The sequence below is a fragment of the Maylandia zebra genome, linkage group LG17, assembly GCF_041146795.1.
Source record: "Maylandia zebra isolate NMK-2024a linkage group LG17, Mzebra_GT3a, whole genome shotgun sequence".
NCBI lineage: Eukaryota > Metazoa > Chordata > Actinopteri > Cichliformes > Cichlidae > Maylandia > Maylandia zebra.
Genome location: NC_135183.1, coordinates 23,025,884 through 23,053,447, shown reverse-complemented (window position 1 = coordinate 23,053,447; position 27,564 = coordinate 23,025,884). Strand labels below are relative to the sequence as shown.

Here is a 27,564-nt window from a genome sequence, read left to right as displayed (position 1 = left end):
CAAGTCTTGATTCTTGCTGTGACATTCAGGGTTAGAATTTAATGTAAAAATCATAAAAGCATGGATCCATCCCTTCCTTGTATCCATAGTTCAGGTTGCTGCTGCTTGTGTGCAGGATATGCACACTTTTACCTCCTTAGTACCAACTGAGTATTGTTTAAACTCCATGGCCTACCTGCATATATTCTTTGATTGTTGCCATCCCTTAACGGCCACAGTGTGCATATCTTCTGATGTACTCTGTACTCAAACGCCCTCCATAGTCCAACGGAGCACCTTTAGGATGCTCTACTGGAAGCCATCTCAGAGAAATATTACCAGCACCTTATTGAATCTGTGCCATGTAGAATTATTGCAGTTTAGAAGACAAAAAGAGGTCCAATTCGGCACTAGTAAGGTCAGCTGAACAGATACAAGATGAACAATTGTAACTGATTCAGGCTGTTTTTAAGATCTCTTTGAGCATATGTCTGTTCTTGGTTTTTGGTGAAGTGCCTTACTCACACCTACATTAACTCTTTCCACCATGAAGACCTTCCATGTACCCTAATTAAAGTGTTTTAACACCTCAGTATACATCATTAAAGATGAGATTTGATGACCATTAGAAGGGCAGAGATACCCCTCATTGACTTCTTAATGCATAGCCAGGCTTGAAATATGACCAAAACAAGTGTCAGCTCTATTTGGCATTCACAGAGGAAAGAGTTAGGGTTTAGTTTTAGTTTAGTTAACTAAAAGTAACTTTAGCAGCTACCTCTGCCCACTGCAGATCTAAGTATTTGCCTCCAAAGCCAAGAGGGACCCAAAGAAGGCGCAGCAGCAGCTGCAGCTGTTGTAAGTCAGGCAAGAACAAAATCCCACACGAAACAGATCAAATAACCGACCCAACCTGTTCTTTAACCCCGCTGTGACACACGAGCGTGAGGACAAACTTCCAGGATGGTTTTTTATTTCACACTGAAAAATGCAGGAGGACAAGGCAGACACGGTGACAGGAGAGAGGGCTGGTTGGGTTGGAGGCGGGGCCAGCATCAGGGCTGTCAGACAAATGAGAGAAATACACCTTTGTTTCTTTTAATACCGTACCCGTAGAGGTGAACGTAAACTCACAGCAGATCATTAAACTCACACGTTTGAGCCCGACCCTTCCGCTGAGCGTGGCCCTGTAAACACTGACGCAGAGAAAGGGGATCGAACTGTGAGCAGTTCACAAAACGTCACTGGAAACAGGATTGTGGACGCACGTTCAGCTACATGTCACCTCCTCCGAGTCCCATCAGGGGCGCAGAAGCCCCCACGAGGACAAAAATAAAAGCGCTGATTGTAAAAATAGCTTCACTTCCTTTTCCCGCAGAGCTGCCTCTCACACAGATCCTTAAGAAATCAGCTGATTTGACCTTCAGCTCCTCGGTGTGTGTGTTCAGACAGAAAATCGCTCCTGGACAGATTTCACTGTGTATTTTACTCCCTGAAACATTAAGGCTCAGATTTCCTGATGTGTATTAAAAACTTTTGGATTCATATTTAGAAACTGGCTAAGCATGTAGAACCTGCAGTACACTTTTTTTTTTTGTATTGTTTTATTTAAGTTGGTGTTAGTGTTGAATTCCTGGTTTGAGTTTACTTCCTGTGAGTACAGTTCCCCTGGCGTTTCCTCATCTGCTCCTCTCTCAGTTTTGTCTTTCTGTTTGTGTCTCAGGCTCAGAATGGTGTACTGCAGAACAGGCTTAAAGCCTCTTTTCACCAGGCTGAATCACCATGGCAACCTATGCTGGAGCAGGTTATGTTCAGAGTTTTGTTTAAAATCTGTGAAAGCTTTTTAACGCCACAGGAAAAAAAAAGATTATTATCTCAGATGTTTACATTTATAAGTCGTCTCATGGCGAGATGTATTTATTTTTTTCCAATGGCGAGAACAATCTTCCGTTGGAAACCCACTGAATTGAGAATATAAAAAGTAAATGACTTTTAGTTTGAACTAAAGTGATTCCTTCGTCAGAGAGCGTCAGACCTGAACACACCGAGTCACCTTTTAATATTTAAATGTCTGCAGCGTTTTGGAGCTCTCGTGTGCAGCTGTCGAAATAAACAGCCTCACGCAGAGCTGTAAAACAAATGTTAATTTTAAGCCACCTAAAGCAGAGAAAGCCTGGTTATATTGAGCTTTGTTGGCAGCTTGCCCCTCTGTCTTCATGTTTAATGCCAGCATTGTTTAATGCAGCTTGGTTCGTTTTGGGTTACTTCCTGCTTTACTGAAGGTTAGCTTTGTGTCCTTTACCCGATTCCCTGACTATTCTCGCCTCTTAACTGTGTTCAGCTGCTGTTATGCCTCCGAGTGTTTTTAGATACTTATCTGTCTCCAGCGTCCTGTATTTGGGTCCAAACTTTGCAATTTTTAAGGAGTTCTAAACCTTTATTGGATGAGAACAGGTGAGAGGAGACAGGAAAGGAGGAAGAGAACTAAAGGAAGCCATCTGCAGCCTTTCAGCCTGCAGGTCGCTTGTTATTCTTTATATTATGAATAAATTTTTTCAAATTCCAATTTTATAAAATTTTTCGTGTTATTATTATAAATGAATAAAATCAGATGACTGTGGAGGGGTTTCTGCCTGAACACACAGTGCAGCTCTGATTTAAAGTTAAAAAATGTGCAACTAAAACCGTTTTTCTTCTCATACAATCAGAAGTTTCTTCCACATCTACAGAGCGACTGTGATCACGTTTCAGAGTGTGGATGACACCGGGGTCTGCTGACCTCAACACTGTAAGGTCTTCATGTTGTTATAGTGGTTCTGGTACCTGAGTTTTAACAGCAAACAGAGCAGTAAGAATTGTGGGTAATGTACAGTAATGTGGACGGATGGGTGACAGAGTGTCGTGGGCTGGATTTTCTCTGATGTAACACAGACATAAACACTGTCTCTGCTTAGTGCTCGGTTAAAGCGGTTTCATCTCTAGTCCTTCTCTGGGTTTTGTCTGTCTCTGCCCTCTTCGTCGTCCCCCTCTTTCTCCTCCTTGTCATCATCATCTCCGAACGTCTGCTCCTCCATGCTGATGAGGGAGTGTGAGCGAGCAGCCACCTGAGCTGCGAGGGCGGAGCTGAAGCTGAGCGCCTCAGAGCCGTGGATCTCCGTCAGTCTGTCCATCACAGAGACGGCGGAGACTTTAGGCTTCAGGAAGCAGTCCAGGCCGTTCTGCCCCTCCCCCTCCTCCAGGACGCCATCATACTGGTGCAGCTCTGACGCTCCTCCTCCTCCTCTGCTGCAGACAGACGTTCCTCCCATCTCTGATTGCTCCACACCGCAGCTGAACTCTGTCACGGGGTCGGTGGAGGGGTTAGGCCTCACCCCATCGTGTCTTCCTTCCTGCTCCTTCTCTTCATTTCCAGCAGAGCGCTCTGATAGGTTGTTTCCTCTGTCGATGGCAGGTTCTCCTTTGCCCACAGATGTCAGATCGTCTGACGGCTGAGTGGAAGGGTCTGAACCCTCTGTGTGAACCGAAAGCCCCACGGCGGCTGCGAGAAAGAAAGAAAGACGTGGATGATTTCAGTGACATCTGCTGGTGGGGAAACTTGTAGGAATAATAATTATTTATTAGGCTCTGCTGCTAACTATAACATAACATTAATAAGGAACATTAGCTCAAAATTTGAGTAATAATTATTCGTTTTGCCTGCATGCATTTAAAAATGTACACGCAGATTTTATGAACTGTCATCCTGAGGATCAGTAGACGCGTTTTTCGAACGTCCAGTGCAGACCTTGGTCGCTGAAGAGCAGCTGCTTCCTCTTCATCCTCTCCCCCTCTGACGCACGGAAGCCCAGGACAGCTTTCAGCTCAGACAGGACGCGACGGGACTCCTCCCTCTCCCGCCGCTGCCGCTCCCGCTCCTCCGGTGACAACATGTCAGACCATGACCCTCTGCCTTCGCCATCAGAGTCCGAGTCAGACACGTAGGCCTCCCACTCCTGGTCGAATAAAAGAGTGGGAGAGGCTGACAACAGGGCAATAAGTCATCAGGGGAAGGGGCACGAGTTATACACATGGTTTCCTGTCCTGACAAAAAATACTCAACAATCGTGCTAAAAATAGCTTCAGATTTAATGTTAAACAGTCGACAGCTGATCTTACCAGCTCCTCCGGCACGGGGTCTCTGTCCAGGATCAGCGGGTAGGATGGAGGAGGATCGGGAACCTCAGGTGGAGGAGGACTGCACTGCTCCAGACCCTCAGCGCTGGCTACACAGAAAGATTTCAGACTAACATTATTGTGGGAAAGCAACAGTTTGGTCACTGTGCAGACAGCTGTGCTATGATTGGTCTATTTCTTGTCCTACAATGTGTTTAAGCAACTTCCTTCATGACCGGCAACAGTCTTGAGTCATGGTAAAGGAAGGAGGGATAAAAATAGGCCTGAAGTTACGTGAAACCACTGAGCTGATAACGTGGAAGTCACTGCGATGCCTTCACAGGTCGAACCTGACATTATGCGTTTGACCCGCCTCACCTGTACAGGCGTTGGCTCGTCTCAGCATGCGCTCCACCTGACTGATGGTGTCCTCCCAGCAGCCAGTGCTAGCCTGCATGTGTGGCTGCAGCTGGTGGAGCCGGTCGCTCAGGTCCTGGTAGCCCTCGAGCGTCAACTCCGTCAGCTCCTTGGACACCATCAGCTTCTCCAGGTCGTCCTCCAGGATGATCATCCTGATGATGACAAAGAAAGAGGTTCTTTATACACAATTTTCTTCTACAGGGAGTGCAGAATTATTAGGCAAATGAGTATTTTGTCCACATCATCATCTTCATGCATGTTGTCTTACTCCAAGATGTATAGGCTCGAAAGCCTACTACCAATTAAGCATATTAGGTGATGTGCATCTCTGTAATGAGAAGGGGTGTGGTCTAATGACATCAACACCCTATATCAGATGTGCATAATTATTAGGCAACGTCCTTTCCTTTGGCAAAATGGGTCAAAAGAAGGACTTGACAGGCTCAGAAAAGTCAAAAATAGAGAGATATCTTGCAGAGGGATGCAGCAGTCTCAAAATTGCAAAGCTTCTGAAGCGTGATCATCGAACAATCAAGCGTTTCATTCAAAATAGTCAACAGGGTCGCAAGAAGCGTGTGGAAAAACCAAGGCGCAAAATAACTGCCCATGAACTGAGAAAAGTCAAGCGTGCAGCTGCCAAGATGCCACTTGCCACCAGTTTGGCCATATTTCAGAGCTGCAACATCACTGGAGTGCCCAAAAGCACAAGGTGTGCAATACTCAGAGACATGGCCAAGGTAAGAAAGGCTGAAAGACGACCACCACTGAACAAGACACACAAGCTGAAACGTCAAGACTGGGCCAAGAAATATCTCAAGACTGGTTTTTCTAAGGTTTTATGGACTGATGAAATGAGAGTGAGTCTTGATGGGCCAGATGGATGGGCCCGTGGCTGGATTGGTAAAGGGCAGAGAGCTCCAGTCCGACTCAGACGCCAGCAAGGTGGAGGTGGATTACTGGTTTGGGCTGGTATCATCAAAGATGAGCTTGTGGGGCCTTTTCGGGTTGAGGTTGGAGTCAAGCTCAACTCCCAGTCCTACTGCCAGTTTCTGGAAGACACCTTCTTCAAGCAGTGGTACAGGAAGAAGTCTGCATCCTTCAAGAAAAACATGATTTTCATGCAGGACAATGCTCCATCACACGCGTCCAAGTACTCCACAGCGTGGGTGGCAAGAAAGGGTATAAAAGAAGAAAAACTAATGACATGGCCACCTTGTTCACCTGATCTGAACCCCATTGAGAACCTGTGGTCCATCATCAAATGTGAGATTTACAAGGAGGGAAAACGGTACACCTCTCTGAACAGTGTCTGGGAGGCTGTGGTTGCTGCTGCACGCAATGTTGATGGTGAACAGATCAAAACACTGACAGAATCCATGGATGGCAGGCTTTTGAGTGTCCTTGCAAAGAAAGGTGGCTATATTGGTCGCTGATTTGTTTTTGTTTTGTTTTTGAATGTCAGAAATGTATATTTGTGAATGTGGAGATGTTATATTGGTTTCACTGGTAAAAATAAATGATTGAAATGGGTATATATTTGTTTTTTGTTAAGTTGCCTAATAATTATGCACAGTAATAGTCACCTGCACACACAGATATCCCCCTAAAATAGCTAAAACTAAAAACAAACTAAAAACTACTTCCAAAAACATTCAGCTTTGATATTAATGAGTTTTTTGGGTTCATTGAGAACATGGTTGTTGTTCAATAATAAAATTATTCCTCAAAAATACAACTTGCCTAATAATTCTGCACTCCCTGTATATGTTCTGCTTTGTTGCTATGGTGACCTGCTATCTCTGAATGGTACACGGTCTCCTTTTATTTAGAATGAGATTATTCAAGGTTTTCTCACTCGCTGAGCAGCGCTTTCAGGTGCAGCTGCAGGCTTCGGATGGAGGTGTGGAGGGTGTTGAGCTCTCGGCATTTCTCTCTGGCTCGCCCTGTCCTGTCGCAGCCTGTGGTCCTCGGCTGGGTCTCAAAGTGTCTGTGAAAGTCGAAGCTGCGCTGCACTTCGCCGAGACAGCTCGCCAGAGCGTGATGGAGGGGCTCAGTCACAGCGGAGATGGACCGGTAGAGCGGAGGAGGAAGAGGAAGAGGAGAGGAGGCGTCTTCTGTGGGTCTGATTTCCTCAGACTCCTCTACTCGGCTTGGAGAGAGGAGAAGGGCCAGCCGACGGAAACATTCGGAGCTTTGACCGACCCACAGCTGGAACAGCATCTGCATTAAGACAAGCCAATAAACCTGAGATAAATAGCTTCTTTCAGGCGTTCTTGCTTCGATATAACCAACACACTTCCTCTCTTTCTTCAGCACTGCTTCAGGCTTTTGAAAATCAGAAGCCAAAGTGAGGTCAGAGCATGAATAGACTTTTTTGTATCCTAGTTATTTATCGAGCTCTAAAAGGTTGAAGAAAATAAGCGATTTGGCTAAAAGTGTCCGAAAATGTGTCTGAAAATAAACAGGAAACAGAAAGTATATGGCAAAATTCATAATAACGACTGTTTTGGTTAACTGAAATCAGGATTATTTAACAGGGGGAGCAGAGATGTTATCAAAAATCAAAGATTTTTTGAATTTTAGAAAAAGAAACAGACGTCTTTAGGGGGAAAAAAAACTGTGCTTTTCCTGATTTTTGTGTTTTAATAATGAGTGGAAGCCAAAATTGTAAACGCAATGAGAATTTGATTAACTGCCTTTGACCCTTGGGCTTTACCTTCAAGGCAGGCAGGCTGTAGTCATCCGTAAGCTCCTGGGCCTGCTCGTCTCCCAGGTGTTCGATACCCAGGCCAAGCCCCAGCTCCTTCAGAGGCACCGCGGACACGTAGTTGGTCACATTATCGATCTCAGAGTTCAGAGGGAACGTTGATGGGCATTAAGGACAAGTGATAGAAGTGTGGAAAGTCTCTTTTGCATAAATACATAGAAGTTTATAAATTTCTCATTTTATATAGATCTGCGCGGATCTTTTCGAATAGTTTAAAGAGGTAGCCTTGACTGTCATCAAAGGAAGCTTTGGGATTTCCACCCACACCATCAAAGCCTCAACCTTCAAAGACAATCACATTTCCCTCAGATATGTGACCACGCTTTGATGACAACGATAAATTCAATTATGAGTTCGGTAAAGGACATTCAAATACTGAAGAGAAGAAACTGTCTAAATTCAAGCTCCTAAAAGCTTAAAAATCATGAAAATAAAGAATTCCCTGACAACAGCATCCACTCCCAGTTATCTCAGGTAAAGGATATGCCTTGAGCATGTGACAGGTGGCCCTGCGCGATGCCCTGAAGGCCGAACGCAGCGCCCGGTACAAGGCCTTCCTCAGTCCGATGAGCTGCTGGCCACGTAGCCCCGCCCCCGGCCCCGCCCTGCTAAAGGAGCTGGCCGCACTCACCCTGTCGAGCAAACTTGACAAGTGAAATGTGATACAACTGTGGAGACGTCCCAAAGAGGCAGGGGGGCAACACACAACACTGAACAACACATCACAGAAGACGAGACAAAGACACTGAGACGGGTTAGAAACGCTTTAGTGTCAGAAACAAGCAGGTGTGACAAGAACAGCTACGCAACTCAACACATCATCTTTTCTTAAATGAATCAATACTTGAGTATTAATCCAAGCTAGCAGCATGTAAATAGCTGTCCAAAGATAACCAAATCCATCCTCCAGCAGCTTTTGTGTAAAAAAGGTGGAGGCAAAAGAGGACCTCTGCAGGTCTGTTAGTCCTGGTTTATTGCAAAACACTACAATATAGTGATTAGAAGATGAAAATTAGAATATTTTACATATTTTAAACAAAGTTCTAGAAGCCGACGGACAACTTCAGGGAAAAAATAATTAGATAAACATATCACTTATATGGATGGGTTCAAAAATGACTCCACTTGGTCACTTAGGGGTTAAAAAAAGAAAACGCTCATCATCACTGACTCCAGTAAAATGTGGACACAGAGGAGTACACAGAGACATCAGAGGAAAACAATCAAGGCTGTGCATATATGTGTGCCCTTGTAATCCTCTGAAATGACTGTGTGTGATGGGATGCACTACCAGGAGCTCCACACTGTTCTTTCAACTTCCAAGCAGAAAAACCGAGCCGTTCAGAATAAAAGACCTGAAAAAGGGTGCTATCAGCAGGAAGCATCACTGATAAGTCAACCAAATGTCAGGCGCTGATAGTTTACAACTTGTTTTACAGTAAAATGTAGACTGTTCGAAAAGCTGTGAGTAACGTTACAATATTTGCATGTAGCATGTGAGCACATTTGTCAAATCAGCCATAGATATATATACACAAAGATGCCCTTTTATATTAAAAGAGTGCTTATATCTATGATTATTAGCTTCTAGCAGCTAAATAACCACCAGGCACAGTGAACTATGAATTTTTGCCAAAAGGCATTTTGTTTTATATTGTGATGCTGATTGTTTTCCCCTTGTTTATTGACTGTGACATACAGTGCATCATGCCTACAGACAGACAGAGACCACAGTAGGCTAAAAATCAACGATTAACCAAGATAAACACAGAGGATAACTAATGGTTAGGACACAGAATTAGTTTAGCATAAACAGTCAAATATGGGACAACATTCTGTAAATGCCCACCTTAACTACACTGATCGATTGATGTGTGGGTGGATGTAAAACAAGCACACTTACAGGGTGAAACCTCTGGAGATGACTTCAGTCTCCTGCACCAGACGCAGGGCTTTTCGGGACAGCCCCGTCAGGGTCTTGCCGTTGTGAACCAGAGTCTGGAGCTGGGTGGCCCTGGTGTGGACAGCTCTCTGCATACGGCCCTGTCTCCACAACGTGACCATCCTCAGTCCCACCCAGCCCAGCAGGGCCAAGCCCCACGGAGCTGCAGCCAGCGACCACAGGCCCCCAGACACGGAGCAGAGCCCCAGCAGCACTGAGGCCAGGCCGACCAGCCCGGCCATGTCCCTGAGAGATGAGCACAGGGAGGAATTTTGACCCTGTCAACATTTATATGTACTGAGCCCGGATAAAAGGGCAACAATTTTACATGTCAGTGTTAGATTATTAGAGTTGGGGAGTACGTGGGAGTAAACGGCTGTGTAATGTCTTCTGTGGTTCTGGAGTCACATTAATTAAAGCTATAACGATCATGCACCACATCATCCTGTGTGTGATGCAATTTATATCTGCACTGGATTTTCTCCAGCATCAGCATTCATCAAACATTGTTAAATTCCTGTTTTTGAAGCTCTTTGATGTAAAACTCCCACTAAGATGCTGGATTTTCATGAATCATTAAAAATAATGAACACAGAGGTTCATTCTTGACCTCATAGAGACCTTTTCACTTAAAAGCTTTATGAAACATCAATTTTAGCCAAAAGAATTTTGAACTGTAAGAGCTTCATTGACAAACTAAGACTATTCACCTGTAAAACTTAATAATAGAGACTTTAAATGCAACCAGCTTTATAAAGACAATAATCCTTATTTATTTCCTGTCAAACTTTAGTGCGGCCCCTCACTTCATTGACCACTTGAAACAACACTCCCCTTAAAGGCCACCTGCCATTTAAGCCAGTTTTCCTATGATTGAAGGTGGCACTTCTGTGCCAATGAAAGCCTACAGAATAGCTAAGTTTCATATGATAAGAATTTTGGTCAAAAAATTTGACATTTAGTTTTGTAGAAGATATCCAATACCTTGGATGCAAAAAAAGTCATTCAATATTTGTGAAAGGGAGTTCTCGACTGTCTGTTTCAAAGTGGCGTACCATAGAGAGGGCTTGGCGATGAGGCTCGGTCTAGGTAAGGTGTTCGCTCTGCGAGGCGAGCCAGAGGGTGAGGAGCCGAGGGTGAGCAGACTCGGGTCTAAGAGCTCGATCAGCTCCACGTCCTCCTGCAGCAGCACGTCCTGGTCCAGAATGCACCTGACCGAGTACTGGCCGAACATGCAGTCCTGCAGAGGGCAAAAAAAAAAGTTTATTTTAAAAAAACAAAACAAAAACAAACCAAACAAAAACACGAACTGTAGGCGCTGGTTTCAGTGCCAGTCTTCCTGCACCTACCAGCTTCTGGTCCAGCTTGCGAGATGCTGCCGCCTGGTGAAATGGGCTCCATCTCCATAAGGCCTCAGCCAGTCTCCATAAGCCCTGCATATTACACACAAGGGAAAGGTTTGGATCATTTAGGTCAGGATTCCATTCCAGCTTCATGCAATATTTTATCCCGCCAATAGTAAACAAAAGAATAAAAGTGAAATATCCCACTATGAATCACCTCTATGACTTTTTGTTTGCCAACATATTTATTACATTTTTAACACAAAACAAACAACTGATAGAAAACCTCAATCAGGACAACAAAGTACACAGCTATTGTAATGAAAAAAAGGCTATATTAATTTAAAAAACACAAGAAAAACATCAATAAACAACCATTCTCTACTCTCCGATCCAAATACTTCCCTTCAAAAATTTCAAATTTAAGTGTGTCATTCAGTTCAGTGACTCAGATGCACTGGAAACCATTGACCTGCTGGATCACTGCTCTGCACCCACATGTCTTCAGACTGTTTTGGTTTGCTTCGAGTCCCAGAACGAGTGTGCAAACACACTTCCAAAAAAAAAAGGGGAAAAAAAGGAGTATCCCAGGAGACAAAGCCTTTCAGGCAACCACAATAAGTGCAATGTGTGTTTGTGAAACACCCACGAGTCTTTTATATCAGCACCAGGGCACGAAAGCCACACAACCGCTTCACTTTGATGAATTTCTAGTTTAGCGTTTACACTTTCTGCCTCAACAAGACTACCTTTTATCCCTTCAAAAATGCAGGCCGGACAGAGGAAAAGGACGGGCTCCTTTGATTCCAGAAATATGAAAAGTTTGTACGCCCTTCATTCGACACAATGCAGACACACTTCTGTTTTATTTCTCGCTTCCTAGGAGCCTGGATTCCTAGCACAGTAAAATATACGATTAACTGAGACGGCGAGCCTCTGGCTTTTTGGTATGTTGTAACGTATTTTTTCATGTGCGGCTAAAACAACAAAAAAACAAATCCAACCCGTGTACTAGTCATGAATGGGATTTTCTTTTCACTAATCTGCTTAGTGTTGCTTAGTGGTATCAGTGAAATGCTTTGTTAAAAAAAACAGGACTCATTTTGAAAGACGTTTTCGGCCTGGAGGCTTTGGTTCTTGTTCTGCTAATGTTACAAAAAAATGAAGGCCAGCCTGGAGATTAGCGTGATAACATTATCTGAAGTCTGCATGTGCTCCAGTTTACAGCAGAAGCAGGGGGTTATTGATCCGACATGGGCAGCCAGGCCACTCTGACCCTTTTTCTCTGGGGATGAAAAGAAAAAAATCCAACGTGTTATTAGTCTAAAGGCTGCGGTCGTATTGATTACTGATCAGAGAGTGAGTCTAACCCATCACCATGTGTGCTGCCAGTGTGGACCACAACTCTGTTCACTCTGGTGTGGAAAGTATAATGAACACCTGAAATACCTATGGCTTCTGCATTAACAGCAACATGTAGTTCTCAGGTTACAGTGCAGGGTTTTCAGCTACGATGTACCTGTGGTGCAGATTTAACACAGAAGCATAAATGCACTGTTGACTGTCTCCGTGGCTGTGAGTCAGCTGCCTCCAAACGTGCTGCGTTTGCAACTTCTTAAATATTCTCCAGACAAGCAACCTCGATATAACAGCGATTAAAAACAAAACAAATTCTGAATATAGTAAAAGCAAAACCAAAACTAAAGATTTCCAACAATATAAGAACAAAGCTGAAATGACCAATCTAACTGAAGGTAAACTCAAAGCAAGCCTCAAAATGAAACTGAAAGAAAAGCTCATTTGAAAATGCAAAATTATAACAACTCTGGAAACACAGAAATAGATCAACCATTTAAACTGAGAAAATGTTTTTAAGAAGTTGGGACAGAGCTGTGTTTACCACTGTGCAGCATTCCCTCTTCTTTTAAAAACAGTCTGTAAACATCTGGGAACTAAAGAGAGCAGCTGCTGGATTTTTGGGGGAGGAATGTTGTCCTGTTCTTGTCTGATAGATGATTCTAGCTGCTCAACAATCCTGGGTCTTCTTCTGGGTATTTTTCCCTTCACGATGCTCCAGAAGATCTGGATTACAGGCAGACTAGTTCAGCACTGTGACACTTCTACTATGATGCCATAGTGTTGTAACAGCTTCAGCATGTGGCTCAGCATTGTCTTGCTGAAATATGAAAGGCCTTCCATGAAACAGACTGGAACTTGGTGAACTTCTTTAATAAGAAACTCTGCCTTACTCAGATGCTCTTTCTCATTCCCAGCCATGTCACTGACCTGTTGCCAATGAACTGAATTATTTGCAAAATGTTCCTCAAGCTGTTTCTTTTTAGTACAACTTCCTTTTCTAGCCTTTTGTTGCCCCCATCTCAACATTTTGACACATGTCGCTGTCATCAAAATTTTAAATTACTTTATTTTTCCTAAAATGTTCAATTTTCAAGGTTTAAACATTAGATGTGCTATCAATGTTCTACTGTGAATAAAAAAGGCTTTATGAGATTTTACAGCACCCAACTTTTTTAGAACTGGGGTTGTATTTGGACCTATAATTAAAGTAAGGAAGCACAGTAAAGAAGTAGCTGAGAGGGAAGCATTATTCATTCATCAGTAGTGTAACTTCGGGAATAATGCCACCTCAAAAACCGAATAAACAAACAGCTTATTTTTCAGAATCTTTAAACACGCTGTGCGTTTACCCCGTGTTAGGGTCAGGATTTTACTGTAATGAGATCTGTCTATGTGGTCGAATCGTTTTTGCTTGAGCTCCAGCTTTATCTGGACTCCAGGAAACGGATCACGGTGGAACAACCAAAAAGCTTTCCTGCCTGATCTGAGTCCCTCATCCTCCTTGACTCCTTAGAACAACAGTGCACAGCAGGGAGGAAGCATGACACATACGGAAAGTTCCTGAACACCATTTCCCATTTCAGGAGGAGGGGAGGCCGAGTCATGTTGTCCTGAGCTTCCCATCCTCAGACTGAATCACAGGCCGCTTCAAACCGCAGACGTTTACGGTTAGCATGATGAAAGTACCATTAAAAATTCAGGAGTTTAAATCTTTTAATTGCAGGGGGAAAAAAGCATGTAGCACACATGTGATCATCAGCACACACACGCAGGCTGTAAATGGACGCTCACAGAGGCAGGAATTACGTCAGGCGGAAAGCAGCATGTCGGTAATCGTATTCAGGCGTTCTCTTCTGAGAATCAGAGCAGCAGCAGGGAGAGAAAAATATACCTGAATCAGTGTGCATGAAGCCCTGCTCTCAATGTCTGTCCAAAGTGAAACATATAAACACAACTCACGCAACCGCTGTCTGTGGACGACTGCGTGTCAATATGTGTGAGGAGTCAATATCCAGATCAATTACTTTCTGCCTGACTGCACAATCGTGCACACATGCTGCCCGCTCAGGGCTGCAGAAAACATGGTTAGAGCAATAACCTAACCTGATGAGGGCTTGTTTGACAATGAAGAAGATGTTTTATAGGACCTAAAACTTAATGTGCAGCCTATCTGAGCTCTAACAGAGAGCTGGTGTCAGAAACTGATCCACGTAAAGCACGCTGCAGTGTTTGGCTCGTAACATGTTCTGAAGGGGCAAACAGATTTTTCTCAGTATTTCTTTTTCGGCTCCATTGTTATTAATGTTAATAAGGATATTGTTAAATCTTATTGCTATTGCTATTTTTTCAGTAATTACAGGCAAATAAATGGACAGGTTCCACCATCTGAACAGTTTATATCTAATAAAAAAAATTAACCTTTTAAAACTTAAAGATCTTAACTTTTTTCTCATTTTTCACTATTTTCAGACACTTTATAGACCAATGAATAAATGAAATGATCCAAAAATAAAACAAGAAATATTATTGTTGTTATTAATTTATGTAACAGATTTAATATATATGTAATTTCTTGTGTTTTATGTAATGTATTTTCCTTCTATGGATCATGATTATGCAATAAAGATTAACTGACTGTAAGGTCGGAGCTGGATGTCAAGCAGTCTCTTGCTTATAAATTTATTTTAAGCTGAATCTGTGTTCCATTCACTCAACCGTGTAACAAATTTTTGTTTAACAAATGGCCAGAAGTGAGATTACAAAAGCACAGACTACTGTTAATTTGTGCATTTATTTCATTTTCAGACATTTTATAGACCAATCAACCAGGTAAATAATCCACAAAAAAGAAATTAAGAATTATTCCTAAACTCAAATATCCTATTTTAAAACTAACTTAACATTGGATTTTAGTCTGACTTTGTAAGATTTTTTCCACAGAGGAATAATGCAAAACTGTTTTTTATACATTTTAAACAAACTAATTATGTTCTTCAGCTAACAAACACATTGCTTCAAAGATCCCTGTGGTTTTTTCCCACCCTTTTTGAAGAACGAATAACTGCTTTTATGTTCTTTGTCACTCATGGATAGTGTTTTTTTAATAACAAGTTCTATCTACAAAGCCTTTTATTGTATTTTAAGATCATGTCTTTGTCTGGTTTGTGTGTCACTTGGGAGCAATGTGTTAGAGGTTTGATTTAGATCAAGTGGTTGTTAGTGTGTCGTTTCTGGGAGAGGATGTGGGGAACTCACTGAGGTTTTCTGTGGGTCTCCACCGGGAGAGGTGAGGTCTCCCTCTTGCTCGCCATATTCCTCCTCCTGTGATGCTGTCGGACATGCCTCAAAGTCTGTGTGCCCTAGATCCTGCAGATACTGGAAAAGAGGAGAATTCTGCAAAGAGAGAAAGAAAGAGACCAGTTAAGGAGGAGGGGGGAAATTGCATAAAACAGAGCCGGACGGATGAAGACTGGGAGAAGGAGAGGAAATGTGATGATTAGATTAATCAACTGGATTCAGGGTGAGCTGACACTCATCCCGATTTTTGTCCCAGTTTGTCTTGCCGTGAATAAAAAGACGAGGGAAAGGCAGAGACTTTCCCTCAGCTGAGTCTCTACCCTCTCTCCCATGCACCTTCTTCTCTACTCTGGGAGGATGTGAATCTGGAAATCATCTCACACTCACACAGATGTCAGCAGGCACCTAGTTCTTCTCTCCTCAAGTCTAAGCACAAGGTGTCATGTTATAATCCTTTCCTGTCAGAGAGGTATAAACAGAGGTATTGCTGCCTGCTTTAAGAAAGCTCAGAAGCAAATCAGCCATGCAGAAAGCAGAAAAATATCCCCCTGCTAAAATTTGCCCAAACGATGTCTGACCCAGTTCTCCCCAGCTGCTCCTCTGCTGCAGCTCTGATAAGCCAACATAAAAACGCATATAGCACCAGCCTGCACAGACGGTTAAACAAATATTAACTGCCACTCACATGCATGGTCACACGAAGTCGCAGCTCATGTTGTCATCATCCTGGATGCAGAGGTGTGTGTGTCATTTTTCAGAACCGACGCATTGGACGTGGTCATCCCCACCCCACCTCTTAGTAGTGATGAAACACCAACAAACAATGCGCACAACTAGCCCGGCTCAGCCCCTTCTCATGACCACCAAAGCTCCTTGGTAGGAACACGGTTAAGCAGCCAGCCAAATATGTGGAAATGCTTAGGATTGGCAGTGCATGGCAACGGGGCAAACGGCAGGACTGATAGCTAGCTCGGCTAGCTAATGAATTGGGCTCGTAGCTCCTATATTTAGTACAGAACTCGAGCGGTATGACAAAGCATCGGTTGCAAGTTTTGCTAATAAACAGGGGTGGTAATACGTACCTCAAACACCACATCTTCATCAAACTCCTCAGTCATTGCTCTCCGCCATCAACACGCAGCCCGTTTAGCATTCTGAAGTTGTAGGCAACAGTAATCAGGGTAGGAGCAGCGGCTGAGAAGTTAGTTGTTAGCCGGTTGCTAAAGCTCGCCTACAACTTCCATAATGCCTCTGTGTCTTCCAAACGCCGAAAACGAACGTTCGGCTCGATACGCTTTAGAGAGCCTCAGGTGGTCACGAGCGGTAGTGTGGTTTCCCATCCGTTAATGCAAGGGGGCACAGGAGAGTGAAGTTTTCGAAAATTAGCGCGCAAAAAAACGGAAGTTATCTTCAAAATAAAATGCTTCATGTTTTTAACACTGTAGAGTGCTAAGATTTTAAGTAAAACAACTGCAATTGCGATATATTTCAATGGACTCGTATGTTTGAAGACAATGTGCTAACATACACGCTTTACTTCACAATTTAATTTTCTATACGTCTTCTTTGAAATGTAATGTATTTTGTAAACTAGGACCGGAAATCTGTTGTTTGCTATGTCCAATTTAGATTTACACAGTTGGAGGAAAAGCACCGTGGCTGAAAACTTGGAAAAATGGGAAAAGTAGCAGGCATTAAGACTTTATCCGCGCATCCGCTGGCGAGATAAGGAACCACAGAGATGTATCTGCATGTTTCACCCACGGAGCGGATTTCACGCTGACAATAATGTCGAAGGAGGAAAAAACGCAGATTTCCTCGCAATTCCATTGAAAGTAAATTTACTCATGGAGAGAGGAGCAAGTCGGGAGTCATGAGCACAGGTTTGTGTCGTGGGGGAGCTGAAAAAAATCTGCTTTGCAAGCGTATTTTGTGGCAATAAAAGTACATGTAATGTCTTTTAGTTTTATTCGTGATACTTTTTCAGAAAGAAATGGTCAATTTCCACGCTGTAGCTGTCGGTAGCACCACTCTATTTTTATCCAGCCAGAGTTAATTACAGTTTTTCTTAATAACAGCTTCCAAAAAGACATAAAGGTGAACTGTTCCGACCTCAGTTTGAGTGCTTTGTAAAAACTCAGTGAAAAACAGCAGTTTCTTTTTGTTATCTAAACCTCTGTTGCAGCTGGAGGGGGTTAAATCCTTTGTCTCAAAACATCTGTCCTGCTGTTCCTGAAACATGTCGGACTTAATATCAAGCTGCAGCCCAAACATTTCACGAAAAGCAGCAAACATGTCTCTGGATGAAAGTCTTTTCATTTTATTTGGGGGTTATACTTTTTAAACGTTTTAATAAATATGCCCGGCGTTGCCTTATAGAACTAAACATAACACCAGATTCCGTTTTAAAACATGCGAATTTAAAGTTGCTTCTTTAATAAATATGGTTGTGTGTCTTCCAGAGTGTAGTTTATGACTTTACATGCTGTTGTTGCATACGCTGACAGATTCGGCTCATAGATAAAACAGAAAGAAACAATAAAATTAAAAGTTGTGTATCCACACTCTTCTTACCAACACCGCCATCCATCGTGGGGTTTTTCTTAAGTTTGGGTGAAGCACTTCGCAAAGTGTACGCTTACTAACATGAAGTGTGCGCCGAATTGAAGGGTGGTTCTCGGTGATCAGAAAAAAATTCAATCACTATTTATTAGTAGTTATTACTGGTTGCAGTCACAGTGAATTAATGTTTTGCGATGTTTTTGAAGGGAATTTGGTTGGAGTCAGGCTTTCAGCTGCAACCGGAGAGCGGTTTTCGATCGTTGGCCTTTTCCGAAACATCCGCTCGATGACTCGACTTCTCGTGGTGTCGGCCAGCCAACAGTTTGAACCAATAGAGTGGAAAATATAGCCTACAATCCTAAACCAGAGGGTTTTTTTTAAATTAACGACTATACTTTTTTTTTCTATTTTAACCTTTATTTAATCAGATTATTTCCTAATAGGATTAGGAATGCTAAGCAAGGATTTTTTTCAGGAAAACAAACTGTCATGAAGAAGAGTAGGAAATGCTCTTGAGTACACAGGTCTATCGACAAATAAGAATAAACTGTGACTTATTTAAGGAAAAATTGGACCAAGAAGAGATAATACAGTAAACGCCAAGGTTATTATAGTGAACTGCTACAACATTAAACAACAACACTGAACATTTTCAATCAGAAATATAAACTGAACTGATAGAGAAATAAATAAAAGCTTTCAGAATTATCAGAAAATGCAAACTATGCAAAGAAATCTGGTCCAGCCATACCAAATATGTCAGAAATTAAGCATGTTTGAATCAAATAATCTAGATTTGCTGCCACCTTCAAACATTAGCTACGTCAGTTCACACTCATGAGTAAATACTTTGTTATAACGGGGAAGATGGTGCAAAATAGTTGAAAATTACTCATTTCCTATCTTCGCCCTGTCAGTGACCTTGTGACCTGAGCTTGCCTGTGCTTACATTAGAGGAGGCATGGCTTTTGTGTCTGACACTCCCTCTCTTTCTAACACACAGGTGTAAAGAAGCCTCCATTAGCTCCCAAACCTAAACTCCCCGTCACTACCAAACCTTCACCCCCACCCGTCGCTCCCAAACCGGGACTCATTTGTCAGCCTTTGGCGGTCTCCCAGCCCTCCCCTTCCACTCTGAAGAGGGCAAAACCGGCTGTTGCCCCCAAACCATGCATCCCCAAATACTCTGTTGCCTCTTCTCCCCTGGTTTCACCCCCGCCGCCACCCAAGCCTGCTGAACTGCTTATCCCATCTCAGGAACAGCAGGAGGCTTTTGATGATGGCCTCAATCTTCTCAACTCCAAAAACGGGATATTATCTGAGGCTAGCAGACGTGAATCGGATTACATCATTCCCACCTGCTCCTGTGGGCTCCGGGACTGTGCACAGTGTCAGCCCCTGGAAAATGGGAGCACATCTGAGGCTGGGGGACATTCACACAAAGAGCTGTTAGAGAATGGCATTTCCAAAGAGGGGTTCGTGGGGTCAAAGCCACGAAAGGGTGGAGAAAATCAAGAGGAAGATAAGGGTGAAAGTGTGCAGATTAGCAAAAAGCCCAGGGGTAAACCTCAGAGACAGAAACACCTTGATAGGGGACCGGTAAGCAAGGAGGTACAGAGGACTAAGGAGCAGGAAGTAACTTTAAAAAATCAGGAAAGCCCTGCTGCTGAGCTCGATGTCTCTAAAGTATCGACGGAGGCCCAAAACACACACTTGAAGTCAGCCTGTGATGTCATAGGTGGCATCATTGTCTTCTCAAGCATCTCTCCTCTTGAATTGCCTACAGAGTACTCTGAAAGCAGCAACACTGTCAGCAGAGTGTCTCCTACCCAGTCACACCCTGATCTGCAGGTCCCCGCTGCTCCTAGCAAGCCTCTCCCAGTCCCTCAGCCTCGTAAACTTAAAAAGCCGGCGTTGGTGAGGCAGGATGGTCTGGAGGGTGGTGCTCAGGAGCAGTTTGTGGAGGAGCAGAAACAAAGAACTGAGATGAAGGAAGCTGAGGGGAAACTAGCTGCTCTGTCTCTCAGTACAGAGAGCGAGGAGCTCAAACCGGATGCGTGTGATGACAGTTCACCCCCAAAAGACTCAGGTTTAGGAGACGATGAGGCTGACGCGCCTGTCCCGCCTCCTCGGCAAACCTCTCTGTCACCTCATCTCCACAGGTCATTTCGCATAAACCCCAATCTTAACAAAAACAACTCCCACTCCTTAGACCTACTCTCACAGCCCGACTCTGTCAGCCACAGTAAAGAGGGTGAGGCGCGCCGGGCCGAGGAAGATGAGGAGGATGGGTACGGCGACTTTGAGCGGTACCCCATCAGTCATAGCCTCCCTAAACAGATCAAACTCAGCTGTCACCCTCCTCTGGCGAACGACAGGAAAGCCTTCTCCGCTGAGGAGGAACAGTCGCCGAGGGCACCGCCAAGAAAACCGCAGAGACACAGCCTGCCCGCACCTCCTCCACCCTCCATCTGCCCTCCTGCACCTCCACATGCTAACACCCCAATGAGGGAGCTGCCCGCTCCTCCTCAGGAGAAAACAAGCTGGCGCTTCTCGCGACCCTACGTGACCTTCTTCAGTCGACAGATCCCCACCAGGAGCAGCGTGCCGCCTAAGAGTCGAGCCCCGGTGCTGGGGGGCAAGCAGAGGGCGCAGTCTTTCTCTGCAGCTGACCTGGCAACCCGGGCCAACTCTCCAAAGAGGAGCCTCTCTTTCCGGAAGCTGCTGGAACTCCGGCTGTCAGTGAAGATGCTGCCAAAGCTGCTTGCCAAGGGAGGGCAGTCCCTGGACTGCACCAGCGTCGAGTCAAACCGGGGCAAGAGGAGCCTGGAGAGGCCCAGTAGCTGCATAGGGGAGGCTGATATTTGCGGAGAAGGCATAGAAGGCTTGGCGGAGTATGAGAACGTCCCGCTCTATGAGGAAATCCCGGAATACATGAATCTGCCGTTTCACAGTGCCAGGCTGGGCTGGCCTCATGACCCAGATGCAGCTGATGCAGACATCTACGAGGTGCAGGATCCATACCACAGATGTCAGGAACATGAGTATGAGAGGTACGCTGCTTTGTTAATCAATTTTTTCTCAGCTATTTGAGTTGATAGAAGCAGTTTAAGAGAGAGTCAGAAAGGTGGAGGGAGAAGGAGTCGGGGTGGTGACACAGTTGTTTTTCTGTTTATCTTTTTATCTCTTGTATACTGATTTTGTTGATAGCCAATCACTGCTGCCAATCTCAGTCTGCATGCTCTTTAAAAAGATATTTTAAATCTCAAGAGTCAGATTTTCCTGGTTCACTGGAGTTTAGGGATCAAACCCAAGCCACTGCAGAGGACTCGGACTCAGTACACACTCTAACAAGTGAGCCTCATGACCGTTTATTTCTGATTCTGGTCATTTGGGGGATTTATTTTAGAAGGATTAAAGTAGGTTAATCCTCAGCAGTTTAGCTCTTCTAGCCCTCAGGAGGGCTGGTTAAGATCCTAAAGCACGGAGGATGAAAAGCTACTAATTTATCTTGTTATTCCTAATATCTTTGCTGTATTTATTCAGATGACAAAAACGTGGTTGTTTATAAATGATTAACAACAGAATGATATAGGGTTAGGGTTAATTTAATTATTAACCAGTGAAATCAGTACATGTATTGATTTCTTTGGTCAGTAATGTAAGGTCTCCAATTATAATACAAACTGTGTACTCCTGGATTCATATCTTTGCTTTCAATTTCAATTTACCTGCAGGCTGACGGCAGCACTTTGACACATTTAAACTCAGACTGCTGCCATCACAGTATTTTGTTTATATTTTTAAAAACTATCTATTTGTATTTTTACTCAATACAGGAATGATTAATAACACCCACAAAACATTTTAAATAAAACAGAATTTTCCATAAAATGCAGCAGCTCTGTTATGCTTTATGTCTGTGACATTTCTTTACTCCTAATTCTTCATCCTGTATTTAGCAGTGACTTGTACAAAAATCATGTTGTGGATACAGATTTTGGTGAAGTTACATACATGACATGTGAAATAAATGCAACCAGAGAACATAACATCTCATTCGTACTAGGATAGTGAAATTAACATAACATAGAGGAAAATCATAAGAATTGGGATTTAATACAATCTTTTTTTAAAACCGTAGAGATGCTAATAATCGCTGTGTGTGTGATGATGCTTGTGAAAAGTTTCATTCAGACTAGCTCAAGCGTTAACTACTTTCAGGACCTCCCCAAGGACATGCCCACGTGTTTTAGGTCCTGAACCTAAAAAATGTATAAATCTATTTACAGCTTTATAAAAACTTTATCAAGTCTTATCATGTTTGGAAAATGAATTCGTTGTAATTGTACAAAAACCGTACAAGAAATGGTTACACGGTTATATAAGATCAAATGTACATTATTGATGGGATATCAATATTTAATTGGAAAATATCAGTGCTGTCAGTGTTAATCTCGTTAAAATGACTTTAATGCCATAATTTTTTTAACCGCATTAACACGGCAAATCTCCATTAGCGAGTTAACGTGGATCGCCCCGTGCGTTAACGCGTCAACGTGTTAGCGCCATGCAGCTCATCACATGCAGAAGTATGTGGTCTCAGACTAAAATTCTTATTAGTTTTTGTTTAACTGTGAAATATTAGGTTCACAATCACATTCAATAGAAAAGCAGAAAGTTCTAAGTATTTATCTCTATTGATTAAAATAATTTTTTTAATCCTCTTTTTTTCTATTAGCTCTTTTTTCCTCTCTTTCATCATCTTTCTGAAGTGATACTGCAGAGTAAAGATGTTTTATAGTGTGAGATAAGAAGGGCATCTTTATACCAGGAACAATGGCATGCTTTTCTTTGTCCATGTGGGAAAAAAGGACCTGCAAATTGATGTAGCGAGCTTTTATTACTGTCCTGTAATACCAGGTGAGCCACAGCTTCATTGCATGAACCGCCAGTGTGCAACAGGTTGGACAGGTGAAACGAGCGATTTGTGTTCAAGAGCATGTGAAAGTCAGCCTTTGAGGCAGTCAGACATTGAATTTGAATAGAGCATTGATGTGCAGCAGGTCAGGCTGTTTTCCTGTGGGTTATTTTCAGTGGCCAGGGCAGGAAATGTCTGAGAATCGCAGAAACGCCACACAGCTCTCTAGAACAGGGAAAATAAACCTCTAGCAACCACCAGCCTCCTTTCTCCTCCTCTGCCTGCCCGCCCTCGCACCATGTTTAGCCTCTTCTTAACCTCATCACTCCATTTTTCTCCTTTGCTTGGCTGAGTTTGTTCTCATGCTGAGTACATGCTAAATAATTTTCACACTCGTGGAAAAGCAGAGTTTGCAAAAAGAGCCACATAAGAGATGTTTTAAAGAGAAGTATTTATGTAATAAGAAGTATAAAAAATGAAAAAGGTAGACAAATATGGTACATGAATTATTTTGGAAAGATTAACAGCTAGGGAGTAGGGACTAAATTATGACAAAATGCCCTCGAGCAAGTTTGCAGTTCTGGACAAAACTTTACATGCACTCAGCATTGGTGTAAATGTCATGGTAATTTGGGCTTCTAGTTATTTATTTGAACTATTCTTTTTCCACAGTGGAATGTTAGTACAGTAAGCATCTTCAATGAATTTAAAAAACAAGAATTAGGTGCACAAGTTTGAATTTAATTTCGATTTTCTCTAATCAGCTTTTGGCATAATTCTGGTTGGATATTTCGCCACTCGTCTTGGTAAATTTTTCGTAGAGTTTGTTTAAGATGGTTGGTTTCCTGGCGCAAACCTGGCTTTTAAGGATATGCAAAACATTTTCAGTAGTGTTGAGGTTAAGGCTTTGGGAAAGCCTTTGTTTGTGGGATTGGTGTCCAGGTTTCCATTGTCTGGCTGTTGATCTGAGGTGAACTTAAATAATTTGGAAGTAGTCCTCCTTCTCCGTAATTCCATCCAGTGGAAATGTAGCTGGGTAATTATGTCATTGGCATCGGTGAGCCACTGTCAATATGTGACATATTGAAATCGCGTTTGAATTTCCGCTTGTTTTTTGCTTTCACTTTGCAATCGCGCGAACTGTGAACTGAGAGCGACGGTACTGATTGGTGAGTGACGATAATTTGCGCACCAATTCCTCTGACATCGTCTTATCAATCGTTAGCTTACTATGCAAACATGAAAAGTGAACTCTCCCGCAGCAAGCTTAAACATGTGAGAGGTTGATCGCGCAGAGAATCGCTGAGCTTATGTGAGTGTGTGTGTAAAAGCAGCAGGATATATATTTCAGTTCTGCTGAGCCAAATAAGACAGGTCAGGGTGAAGAAGTGACAGCCAAAGAAAAGCTTACCACAAAACGGAAACGTTATGACAAATCAGACTATAAGGCAAAAAGAAAGTGCAGCTTTATGGTTTCATGGACAAAAGAATTTCTGTGGCTGCGATATGACGAACTAAATAACCAGGGCTGCACATAAGTGGTTCGCAGGTGCGCATTCGCTGTCAAAATAAAAAACGCGCACAAGATGAGAAGTTGCAACGCGTGTTTGCGTACATAAGATTTTCTGGAGGAGGACAGACATTTGTTTAGAACTCTTAAAGATGTCAAAGAAGCTCCTTTAAGCAATTACTTTGGTGTTCCTCTACCTCCAAAGAAATGTCAGAAGGAGTCCGAACCACAAAAGAAGCGCGTATTCTCGGAAAAGTGGTTGCAGGAGGTGAGCTGGCTTCAAACAAATGATGAACGCACAGAGATGTGGTGCGGAATGTGCCGTGAAAATCCCACTCTAGCGGACAAAAACAGTGCCTTTTATATGGACGCAAACGCGCGTTGCAACTTCTTATCTGGTGCACGTCTTTTATTTTGACAGCGAATGCGCACATGCGGACCACTTATGTGCACCCGTGTAAATAACATAATGTTCTGCCGGGTGTGTTGTTGGTTAAAACATCAATCAAAAAAATTGTTCTCTTTTTTATTCGGGCTACTTAAATTTATTTTGGGCTACCAAAAACTGAAGAGTCCCTGCCCGAAGGGCTACCAGGGATTTTGAAATTTTGCGAGCCCTGTAACCTCTAGATCACAACCATTAAAATGACGACTGTAGGACAGGGTCCTCAGCATATATCATGTCATTGGGACCACATTTTCTAAAATGTGATTGCTTTTAGGGTGTCATTAGCCTTGATAACTTAGAAACTTCATGTGTTTTTAAAGGAAAAATCAGGATGAGCTGATTGTCATCTGTGAATAAATTGTGCTAATTGGTAAAATGCTCAACAATCTAGCTAGACATATATAAAAAAAAACATAAAACAGGGGTCCCAGAATTGAGCCCTGTGGGACACCACAGGACAAAGTAATTAGAGTCTCCAACAGAGGCAATGAGCCTTTTATCTAAGCCCTTTATCCAGGCCTTGTGCCTGTTTCCTCTGTTCATACAGGTGATCATGTCAGGACACCTTAGCTAACGCTGAGGTAAACTGTTGTGAAAGTGGTCTTCTAAACAATTAAGATGTGCTCTGCGTCTTAATTCTGTCTGGTATGCAGAGCAGTCTGCCGGGTGTTTGTGTGTCAGAGAGGAAAAAAGAGGGAGCGAGTGAATCTGTAGTGTTTCCCAGGCATCCGAGCCTGTTAAGTTTATGTAAGTAGCCCCGGGCTGTAAACAAGTGGCGCTCTGTGCCTGACCCAGTATTCTGGAGCGCTCGACTACAGAGAAAGCATAAGGGAGAGAAAAGCAGACAAAGAAGGAGGTAGAGTCAGTGGGAATTGAAATTTAGGTAACAGAGACACATAGGAAAAGCAAGGAAGTGGGCAGAGTGGGCTATTCGTGGTGGGAGTGAAGGGAGATACCCATTTATTTTCATACCCCACACCCCAACGTCCACAAGACTCTGCACAAAGATTAGGATAGGAACTGACAGCAGGACATAGAGGATGAGACAAAATCAGGATGCTTTAAATCCTTCTGTTCTGAAGTCTCAGACAGGTTAATTCTACAGAAGAGACTGCGAGAGCCAGATCAAAACATTAGCAGCACAAACACATGTTGCTGCTTGTGCCTGGCACACAGCGCTGTTTGTGGGAAGACCCGAGCCAGCATGTTGTTTCATTGATGGCCGTAGGGCTGATAAAAGTGCAATGAAGAGAAAGACAGGTCTCAAAAGTATAATCACTTTTCAAATGCACATTATGTACAGCTGGGTGTTATAGAGGTAGGTCCGGGCAATTAATCATCTCTAGTTTTGGCCAAAATGACTAAAAGGGAGTCTTAAGATAAAGTAAACTCTCAAGGTTTTGTAGTTGAAATCATGGAACAAGTATTACTCAGTTCTTTTTATCAGAGGACTGCTCAGGGAAACACCAGATTCTCCACGATACAATATTATCAAAGTACCTTACTCATAATAATATTATTTCAATTTTCAGCATTTTGCAGAGTGGAGTATTCCAATAATGTATCTTGTGATTTATCACCTTTTTCTAACTGAAAGTTATGTCCTCAAACTTGTTCACTATCTGTTTTATCCAATAAGATAAAGATTCTGTGAGTTTGTCAATCATACCAATACTGTCAATAAAACCTGCTATATGAAGGAGTCAGTCTGCAATTTAATATGGTCATGTTGGTAATTACATGCAATCTTTTTCTGATAATACAGTAATTAATTGTGATAAACTATTGAAAATCACATATTTCTTGCTGTGTACATAGCCAGAAATTCACATTTAACTATTACATTTATACTCAGTAACCTTCTTGTTCAATAGGTTGATTGTAGTCGTTTGAAGTCATTTTGCAACTGTTTGCAGAAGTGTTCCCTCTAATCAGGTGACCTGTGCAATTGTGAGTGTGCAACACGCTCAAAGCTCTGGGCAACCATTTAATCACTACAGGTTGCAATCAGTTGCAGAGTGTAAAAAAAATCACTACAATCACCAGGTAGCCAATATTTTTTTTTGTAGATGCAAGGAGGTTGCTGTCCAATTTATGTTTGCTCTGATTTAGGAGGTGGCTTTCTCAAAAAGTGTTTCCAGTTATGTATGTTTTTGTGGCTCAGGGTTTTCTCAGGATGGTGGTGCAGGAGATTGGCTCTATGTTCATAGTATTCCCAGAGTATTTTCATTTTTTAATAAAATATTCAGATTTGGTGTCCATGTATCGATAAAATATCACAATACTATGCTGTATCGACTATGAACTAGTCTGATTTTGGGATTGTGCAATGGTTGGCTGTCAGCTTTGTTTCTCTGTTGCTTGCAGACGAGCGTTTGCCTGTGCAAGATTGGATTTGCATAAAAAAATTCCTAGTAAGGGGCGTAAAACTCCTTACTATATGACCATGTGTCTCCCACCACCTGCTCCACCTCTTTTTTTCATTTGAATTACATTTAAAGTCTAAGAAAGTCAACTGAACCCCCCCCCCCCCCCCCCCCAATTTTTACCAGTAATGCATATTTTTGGTAAATAATCAATTTTAAAAAACAACTAGTCACTCACATAGCTCCCAGTGGTTTGGTCCATTGCCCAGGTGTGGCTGTCTTATTTACTTCTCCCACACAGTAATATCACACTTGTTGTAATGAGACAATATTTCATTAGCTCTGTTATCCTTGTTACCAAATCTTATGCGCCAGTGCAGCCACATCTTACAACACATGGAGGCAGATTTGTGCAGTTTTCCAAGAGCTGTTGAGTTCTCTAAAGGAACAACTCAACCAGCTCTTTTACTGGATATAAGGAAAGGAGCTTCAGCGCTT

At 42.8% G+C, this 27,564-nt stretch overlaps 2 protein-coding genes across 4 annotated transcripts in view; one reads left to right on the top strand and one right to left on the bottom strand.

Moving 5' to 3' along the window:
• Positions 1-935: 935 nt before the first annotated feature.
• Positions 936-16,585, bottom strand: vezt (vezatin, adherens junctions transmembrane protein). Of its 3 annotated transcripts, none has more exons than XM_076875585.1 (12): positions 16,342-16,585; positions 15,218-15,355; positions 10,610-10,693; positions 10,316-10,500; positions 9,222-9,506; positions 7,805-7,962; positions 7,268-7,416; positions 6,407-6,771; positions 4,510-4,703; positions 4,135-4,241; positions 3,764-3,971; positions 936-3,517 (listed from the first exon to the last, which is right to left on the bottom strand). In XM_076875585.1, the coding sequence occupies exons 1-12, from the start codon at positions 16,375-16,377 to the stop codon at positions 2,958-2,960; spliced, it is 2,469 nt and encodes an 822-aa protein (XP_076731700.1). In that variant the 5' UTR covers positions 16,378-16,585; the 3' UTR covers positions 936-2,957. The 3 variants fall into 3 exon arrangements, with proteins under 3 accessions (XP_076731700.1, XP_076731701.1, XP_076731702.1); XM_076875586.1 differs by having other exon boundaries at positions 7,805-7,950; XM_076875587.1 differs by lacking the exon at positions 16,342-16,585 and adding an exon at positions 15,945-16,263.
• Positions 16,586-16,889: 304 nt separating this feature from the next.
• Positions 16,890-27,564, top strand: part of fgd6 (FYVE, RhoGEF and PH domain containing 6) — a 32,850-nt gene continuing 22,175 nt past the window's right edge. Inside the window, exons 1-2 of the mRNA XM_024805793.2 lie at positions 16,890-17,142; positions 18,825-20,874. Of these exons, the coding sequence (XP_024661561.2) occupies positions 17,133-17,142; positions 18,825-20,874 (2,060 nt within the window). The 5' untranslated portion in view covers positions 16,890-17,132. The remainder of the gene's footprint in view (positions 17,143-18,824; positions 20,875-27,564) is intronic.

Excerpts from the sequence above, each read along its gene's own strand:
- vezt (XM_076875585.1), bottom strand. The coding sequence starts at position 16,377 with ATGACTGAGGAGTTTGATGAAGATGTGGTGTTTGAG. Across the intron at positions 9,507-10,315 it reads ATCGCCAAGCCCTCTCTATG|GGACATGGCCGGGCTGGTCG; the intron begins GTACGCCACTTT and ends CTCATCTCTCAG. Across the intron at positions 7,417-7,804 it reads CACCTGTCACATGCTCAAGG|CGTTCCCTCTGAACTCTGAG; the intron begins CATATCCTTTAC and ends AATGCCCATCAA.